Here is an 8,173-nt window from a genome sequence, read left to right as displayed (position 1 = left end):
CTGCCCTCTTCGAGCCTGTCCTGGGAAGGCACCAGGCATGGCCAGCAGGAGCCACTCAGGGTGCCCACTGGACGCTGGGCTTCTTCCTGTGTCCTCCTCTCCTAGATCAGCCCCACCCGTCACGCTGATGACATGGCTGTTATGAAGGCCTAGAGGCCCATGTCCCGCCCCAGATGAAGCCTCCATTGGACGCAGGGGTCTTCTTTCTCCACCCCACAACTTCTGTCCTCGTCCTCACTGGGCGCCTCAAACCTTTCCTCTGTGAGCGGCTCTCAGATGCCGCGCGAGACAGGACCCACGTGCCCTGGAGCCACCCACCGCGGTGCTCACCAGCTCGTTGGCATGCTTGGACCAGGCGAGGTTGCACACTTGGGAGCCCGTGTCGATGCACTGCAGCGGCTGCCCTGTGAGCGTGTTCCAGAAGCGGATGCAGCGGTCGGCTGTGCCGCCGCCTGATGCCAGCAACCCGTGCTGGTGTGGGGACCAGGCGATGGCCTTTACGGCTGCCAGGTGCTCTGTGTACTGCTGCACGGGGCTCAGGCTTGAGTGGTTCCACACCAGCAGCTGGGGGGCAGCAGCTATGAGGCCCCAGCCCCTCTGTCCCCCTGGAGCACACCCCTGTCACCCTGCTCTATAGGGGGGGACTGGCTGAGCAGAGAGACAGGGTCAGAGCCAGGCCTGATGTGTTGCAGTGTGTGCCTCCCCCGCCCGTCACTGCAGAGTGAGAGCACAGTCCCCACGACACATGTGTTGCACAAGGGGATGGAGACCCAGGCTCTGGCCAGGCACATACCTTGTTGTCATTGCCCCCCGAGGCGAGGAGTTGGTGGTCTGTGGACCACTTTAGTCCGCACACCTCCTGCCGGTGGCCCTGCAGCCGCCGCTCTGACTGCAGGGGAGGGGTGCGGATGTCTCTCTGCAAGATCATGCGGTCCCGGCTCCCAGACGAGAGCTGGTCGGCATTCCAGGCCAGCGCCCCTGAAGGCCAGGGAAGGCAGGTGAGCCTTGCTTGGTCCCTAGGGAGCAGGGGCCGCACCAGCCCGCCGGGACCCAGGACCCCTCACCGACACGCGCCGTGTGGCCTTCTAGCATAGACAGCTTTTTTCCCGCAGCTGCGTCCCAGATCTGTACAAAGCCCTTGTGCGTGCCGACCGCCACCAGGTTCCCCTAGGACCAACAGCATGGTAGAGTGTGGGTGTCAGCCTGGGCTCTGCGGCCCTGGAATCTCTCTCACGAGGGCTTCGAGGCGGGTTCTCTAAACAATCTTTCAGACTCATCCCTTCGGATGAAACCTGGAACTTTCTGGGGTGATGGGCGTGCCTGGATCACAGGGTGTGTGGTTTGTCAAGATCCAGCAGCACATTTAGGATCTGTGTGCGTCAAGATGTGGACAATGTGCATCCTGACACCTGCACTCCACTGCGAAGTGTGTCAAAATGTACAACGATGCAGGGAGGGGGAGGTGGGACAAGGCGAGCCGATTAAGTGCTAAGGCCACCATGGTGGGGGGGTGTGGGCCTCCACTATGACATTCCTTCAATCTTGCTGCTTGGATATTTTCATAATAAAATAAAATGAAACCAAAAACCAACCATCCTTGAATATAAATTGGAATTCCAAAGGAGCTAGAATCACAGGTGGACAAGTCAGCTCCACAGGAACTGCGGGCTTGCTCCCCTCTACTGCCCTGCCTTCCCTTCCAGGGGGCCAGGTGGGTATGAGCGGGCCAGGGGGTACCCACCCTAACCCAAGCTGCTGACACCGGCTGCGGGGCATCTGTGGGGAAGAACCCTGCAAGGGGACCCAAGGCCTCCATTGTCACTGTAACTACCTCGACCAGGAATGTGTTCAGGCTGGTGACAGGTAGGGGTGCAGACCTAGGCTTGGACACAGGTGACCTGAAAGCCACACGCTGGCTTCTTTGGGTCTCTAAGGCCCCCTAACACTGTCGACGGCCCCTCCCTGCAGGGCCATAAGACATGCCTAGTGCACGACTGAGCCATCTGTACTCACCCGCTCAGACCAGCCCACAGAGGTCACAGAGTCCCCTTCCACAGAGAGGTCACAGAGCCGGGTCACCTAGGGTGGAAGGCCAGTGTGAGTGTACGTGCTGCCCGCTGGTCCTTCCAGGCCCTGGTCCGTCCATTCATTCGTTCATTCACTCACTCACTCACTCGACACCCCCGGCCTTGAGGGCAGGGCAGGACAGCTTCGAGGAGCAGAGGCTTGGGTGATGAGTATGTGGTACACAGGGAGTGCTGGAAGCTTCAAGGAGATGCAGAGCCCAGGCTACGGGGCTTGGGGATGGGCCCTCTCTGTGAGCCTCACCTACTCTCTCTCTAACACACTTGCATTCGGTTTTGTCCCTGAACACAACCCCACTAGGTGGGTGGCCCCTTCTGCTACTGTCCACTGACAACCTCAGGCTCCCTTTGGGGACCAGCAGGGCCTTTGTGCCCAACACCCACTCCAGAAGAGTGACCACTTGACCATCAAGGTGCCCCATGCTCAGCCAGGCCCGGATGCCTGTCCCTCCTCTTCTACTGAGATGACAGAGGCTGCAGCTCAGTGGGGACTCCCTGCTGTCAAGGATGCCAGCCCGTGGCTGGGAGGGACAGGGCGGGCACTTGGCTCATACCTGCTGCTTCATCCTGGATCCCCGAAGATTGCTGCAGGCGAGCTGGCCAGGGGCAGGGTGGGAGGGGAAAGGCCAGGCGGGAGCTCCCCCGGCTCTGAAGCCCCCGAGCACACTGCACCCTCCACACGGCACCCCATGCATATGCATGCAAGCCCTGCGCTCAGGGCGCCCACCTGGCTGGTGCATGCGCTCCACAGGTACACACAGGTCCCCAGCCCCACACTGAGCACGTTGAGGGACGACCAGTCCACCAGGTTCAGGTAGAAGTCATCCTGCAGCTCAGGTGCGTCCAGGACCTTGAAGGGGATTTTCGAGATCTTGCGGGTGGGTTTCCGTGGGGACCGTAGTAACTTCTGACTGTAGAGACGGCGATGTGGCACCAATCAGCTGACACGTTTTGTGTTACTTTCTGGCAGATGCACAGAAAGTATCTCCTCCCCTGCCGGCCCCAGGATCCCCGTTTGGCTCCACGTCGTGGTCTCTTGGCTCGTCCTGCCCCTCTGGTCACCTCACCAAGTCATGCCAAAACTGGGGACAACTCCAGGGCTGCTGAGGCCCTTCGCCCTCAGGTGTATAGCCACCCCGGGCCCCACTTCTCCTCCAGGGAGTCCTCCTTGACTCCCTTTTCTCTGGTCTGAGGCCAGCGCTGCCGGGCTATTGTGTCCTCGGTAAGGAGGAGTGCTCTGGGCCACCTCTGTGCCTGGAGCACAATTCTATTACTCTGAGGCTCTATTCATGGCTTCTGAGGGGGGCCAGGTCCTCTCTGCTCCCAATGCCTCCGGCAGAGAACGTGTCCTCACCTCCAAGTCCATCCTCTCCTGGGCAGCCCCAGCTTCTGCCCCCAATCTGCCCGCCCGGAACCCGTCGGGATGGTGCCACTGCCTGAGGAAGCCTGGACTTACCTTTTGTTGCTGACAGGGGACAAGGAGTACGGAGACACGTCGTTGCCATCATCGGGGCTCGAGCGCTTGGTGCTGAGGGAATACTGGGGACCAGGGAACACGTCTGCTGAGTGGACGCTGTGGCCCAGAGCCCGGGAACCTGAGACCCACACCTGGTTACCCTGCGCTCCTAGTAGAGGCAGGTGGGGAGCAGGGCATGTTCCAGCTCCCTGCAGCTCACATGCCACTCACTAGGGCACATGCTGAAAGTGCACCCAGAGGAGTTCTGAACAGGATGAAGCCAGCCAGGCCTTGCACCCGAGATGTCCTCCTGGCAGCAACTGCAGACACTGGCCCCTTCCCTCCCTGCCCCATGGGGCCGCCAGTCCTTCAGCCCCCTCTCTCTCAGGACCCAAGCCAGGCCATCTGACCCTGCCCTCGGGCTCCCTGACCATTTGGAACAGCACAGGAGGTTCGCTGGGGGCCAACTGCTTGTGCCCAGGTTGGGAGGACCCTGGTACTTCCTCCTCTGCCCCAGAAGCTGCGTGCCGGTGGGTCAGCTGAGCACCTGCCACAGGGTCACCCTTGCCCCAGCACGAGTGCAGCATGACTGGCCTGGGTGGTGTTAAATGCAGCCTGGCCTGGTCCTGCCTCCCCCAAGCAAGGGTCCTATTCTCTCTGGTAAATGAAAGGCTGGTGTGGGGGGAAAGGGGGACCTGCAGAGGCTGAGCCTGGATTCTCTGAGCACCCCCATCTCCGAGCCTGCTTACTCACTGGGTACCCCAGCCTCACGGCACTGGAGGACGGGAACCATTGCCTGGCCAGCTGGGAAGAAGCAGGGTCAGGGTGGAGGCTGAGTTGTGGCCAGGGGCAGTGCTCTGATTGGTCCCTGGGGCCTGGGAACCAGGCTGGGGATGGGCAGGTCTGGGCTCCCAGCAGGGCGGCTAGGCAGGGAGGGCGGGCCAGGTCAGCCACAAGGCTCACCGTGAAGAGGCCCTTCTTTTCTGGCGTGGAGGGCTGCAGCCTCCGGTCCTCGGTCTGCGGGTCCTGCACCTTCTCGATGCCGGCTCCCAGCAGCTCGTTCTTCAGCAGGGCTGAGTAGGCCAGGCCGTCTGCGGGCACCAAGCACAGTGAGGCCAGGCAGGGTGGGCGCTGGGGGGAGGGTCCAGGCAGGTTATGACGACTCACCTTTGCCGTTGTCGGAGGTGGCATCCTTGGCTTTCCGGTTCTGGCTGGGAGACTTCTCATTCTCCTGCGGGCGAGGAAGTAAAAGGAGGGGCAGGTGAAGTGCCCAGGTGTTCCAGCGGCCGCGGCAGCCCTGGCAGCTGGGTGGAGTGGCGGCGGCTTGGAGAAGCGGTGCCTGCTGGCCCTGCAGCCCCATCTCCCCACCCCCCCACCCTCAGGCCGCCCCTCACATTGATCCTGTGGAAATTCACGCTCCAGTTGGCCCCGGCTCTCGAGGGGATGAAGCGGTCTCCGTGCTTGCTGGGAGAGGACACCGGGGAATTAGCAGGCGTCAGGGTCCGCCGCATCTCCGAGACCTGGAAGGCAGCAGGGTGGGGCTTGCTCTCGGCTTCAGAGCACCCAGAGTGCCCCCAAAGCCAGCCTCGCCTGTGCCTCCCTGCACTTGGCCTCTGGCTACTGAACAACAGGGGATTCCATCTTGAAAACCAGACAGGCAGAAGTAGTAAAACGTTTTGGTAACTTAGGTGCTAGAAGCCTAACAAGGAGCCCAGGTTTGGCGGACATGGTTGAGCCAGGAGTGACGGCACCCAAGAGCAAGGGCTTGGTGAGAGATGATGTCTTCCCAGAGCAGTGCAGAACGAACGCAGTGCGGCTTATTTCTAATGATCAGAAAGGGACAGAAGCACTGGAAGTACAGGACAAATAAAATTTATTCCCGCAACCACCTGGAAGCCTGCTGCCCCATCCTCCCATTTCCCAAACACAAGGATGTGCCCTCCGACTCCTTGTGATTGTACCAATAATGTCCCTTTTCTATAAGGGATCTGCTCTGAGCTAACCTGTGTCCCCCAAAGGATACACCAAAGTCCTAAGCCCTGATCCCTGGGAATGTGGCCTTATTTGGAAACAGGGTCTTTACAGGAGTAATCCAAGTTGAGATGAAGTCACTAGGGAGGCCTTAAAAGTGTCCTTACAAGAAAGCAAGCCACACAGGGGAGATGGCCATGTGGCGGAGGCAGAGCTGGAGGGATGCAGCCACTACCCAAAGCTGGAAGAGGCAGGAGGGAGCCTCCCCTGGAACCTTTGGAGACAGCCTGGCCCTGCCCACACTTTGATCTTGGACTTCCGGCCTCCAGGATTATGAGAGTAAGTGTCTGTGGGTTAAGCCCCTTATCTGGGGGCCTGTGTGCTGGAGCCCCAGGAAACAAACACAAACTCCATCTTCACTCCCTCTAGGTCTAAAGGTGGTTCCACATGATTAGACCCCGGCCATGCACTCAGCAGGGATGGCACAGGGGACATGCCACAGGCTTCTCTGCATCCCATCATGGGGCCTGGCTTGGCCAGGGTCCATTGGTCACCTCCCAACATGCCGCCCACTCACTTCTCCACTCAGTCACTTAGGACTACAGGGGAATGACAAGCTGTGGGGTGGCAGTTCTTGGACACTGCACAAACCTCCCATCTCAGCAAAATTCCAGCAGGCCACTGACATCACTGCACCTGCACAGACTCCTGGTCCACTTCAGTGGAAGGGCAGCGTCTGCTACCGTGGGTGCTGGGGGCCCATGTGGCCTATGAGCCATGTCTGTGCCTGCACTGCGTCTGAGCAAAGCTTCACTGGGCTTTGAGTCATGGAGACAATGACAGGAGCCTGACATTCCTGTCCCCAGGGGACTCAGCAGTGCAGGGTGGGGGTAAAAGACAAGAGAGCCATGAAGTAGGCGCCAGCCATGAGGGCCAGTGTGGAAAAGCAGGCAGTGGGCCTGTCGTCTGTCCAGAGCCCACAATAGAGAAAGAGAGCAGAGCTAAGCCAGGTGGGGAATGCAGGAGAGGACAGAAAGAGGCCCCCCACACTCCACAGGGCTACAGATGTGCCCTGGGGCAGAGGAGGGACAGGTCTCCTGAAGGGCTTCTCCCCTCTCTGCCCGTCCAGCAAGCCCCGTGGCCCCACAGCCCCCACTCAGCACATGCTGTGGGGCTGGGTCTGACCCTGGCTCTGGGGCTCTGGGTGCCTCACCTTCTCATCCCTTGGGGACCCAGTTCAGCCCTGACTACGGCCAAGGGAAGGGAGGCGGAGGCCGAGTGACTGCCCCAGGCCCTGTGTGGACCTGGGGCTGGAACCTGACAGGTCTGTGGCTCCAGCAGCAGCAGGGCAGGCCTAGCCACACTGGGCGGGCAGTGGCTGCAGCACACTGACCATGCGTCCAGGGGGACTCAACACAGGGGGTGAGCCATAGTCTCCACTGAGGGAAGGCCTGGGCTGATGCCTTTCTTCAAGCACCTGTTCTCCAGCCAGTGGAAACCTCTCTCCCTTCATAAGAGCACAGGGCCGGGCGGGCAGAGGACACTCACACATGGCATCGTGTTCTCATTCTGGATGACGATCTGGCGGAGCAGGCGCCGCTCATAGTCCTGGTCCATGGTCAGGCAGGGCAAGACCCCTGGCCACCGTCAGCCTGCAGTGGGGAGGGCAGGAGAGGTCAGCACCAGTGGCCCCCAAGGGGGTTGTGGTGACCCCAGGGCTGGGTGCGAGGGCAGCCAAGTCCCCATCCCTGTGGAACTGGCTGCCACACTCTCACGCCCTGGAAGCCAGAGTAACACGAAACAGAGATGAACTGGGCTCTTCCTTGGTTCCTCTGCTGGGGACCTTCCACCGGCCCCCACCTTGTCCTGGGCAAGTCTCCCACCTACCTCTGGCACTCGGAGACTTGACCCCACGCCCCCGCTCACTGCCTCCAGAACCCTCCGGCCCACACACCCCATCCCCATCCTCCTGCTTCAGACTGTCCTCCAAGGCCACGCACGCCACTCATGGGGCCATGTCCACGCTCTCTGGTCTCTGCCTGCCCAGGAAGCATGGCTTTCAGCCCTGGAGGGCTCGGGAAGGGGCAGGGAGCTGGGAAAAGTCAAAGCAGTCCCAGCAAGGACCCACACTCTAAGTGTGGCAGCGTCAATGTCCTGACATCCAAGACAGAAACCGCAATCCTGAACCTGCATGTGCAAGAGAGCATGTGTGTGCATTTCAGTGAGCTTCACTTTGGTCCATGGGAGTTGCTGAGAGCTGACTATGTGCCAGGCTGGGCCCAGGGCCAAGCTAGACCAGGTCGTGGCTCAGGGACATCAGGCTGCAGTGTACAATCACACACTCACACCCAGCCACAATGAAGGGAACATTCAGGGGCCCTTTCAGCCCAACCCAATCCAGGAAGGCCTCTCTGAGGAGGTGGCATTTAAGCTGAGGTCTAAAGAAAAGCACAGGTGAGGAGACTGGAAAAAAACATTCTAGAGAGGGGAGAGCAGATTGGCACACCAAGGTGGGAAGGGGCTTGGCACATTCCAGGTCAGAGCGAGGGCCCCTATAGTGATGTGAACAGAAAGGGTTCAAGAAACAGATGCTCTTCCCATCAGGGGTCGGCGAACTATGGCCCAAGGGCCACATCCAGGTACAAAAACACATTACCTGTTT

At 60.3% G+C, this 8,173-nt stretch overlaps 1 protein-coding gene across 1 annotated transcript in view; it reads right to left on the bottom strand.

The window, feature by feature from the left end:
* The window catches only part of FZR1 (fizzy/cell division cycle 20 related 1 (Drosophila)), a 10,776-nt gene extending 3,615 nt beyond the window's left edge, over window positions 1–7,161 (bottom strand). The window contains exons 1-10 of the mRNA XM_008582891.1: window positions 7,060–7,161; window positions 4,935–5,060; window positions 4,708–4,771; window positions 4,504–4,631; window positions 3,541–3,623; window positions 2,812–2,995; window positions 2,014–2,079; window positions 1,065–1,167; window positions 794–978; window positions 319–564 (exon numbers count right to left, since the gene is read on the bottom strand). Coding sequence (XP_008581113.1) covers window positions 319–564; window positions 794–978; window positions 1,065–1,167; window positions 2,014–2,079; window positions 2,812–2,995; window positions 3,541–3,623; window positions 4,504–4,631; window positions 4,708–4,771; window positions 4,935–5,060; window positions 7,060–7,128 — 1,254 coding nt within the window. The 5' untranslated portion in view covers window positions 7,129–7,161. The remainder of the gene's footprint in view (window positions 1–318; window positions 565–793; window positions 979–1,064; window positions 1,168–2,013; window positions 2,080–2,811; window positions 2,996–3,540; window positions 3,624–4,503; window positions 4,632–4,707; window positions 4,772–4,934; window positions 5,061–7,059) is intronic.
* Between the last annotated feature and the right edge of the window lie 1,012 nt (window positions 7,162–8,173).

Source organism: Galeopterus variegatus, unplaced genomic scaffold (assembly GCF_000696425.1).
Source record: "Galeopterus variegatus unplaced genomic scaffold, G_variegatus-3.0.2 Scaffold2754, whole genome shotgun sequence".
NCBI classification, from domain to species: domain Eukaryota; kingdom Metazoa; phylum Chordata; class Mammalia; order Dermoptera; family Cynocephalidae; genus Galeopterus; species Galeopterus variegatus.
Note: the sequence above shows the minus strand (reverse complement) of the source record. Positions and strands in the feature narration are given on the sequence as shown.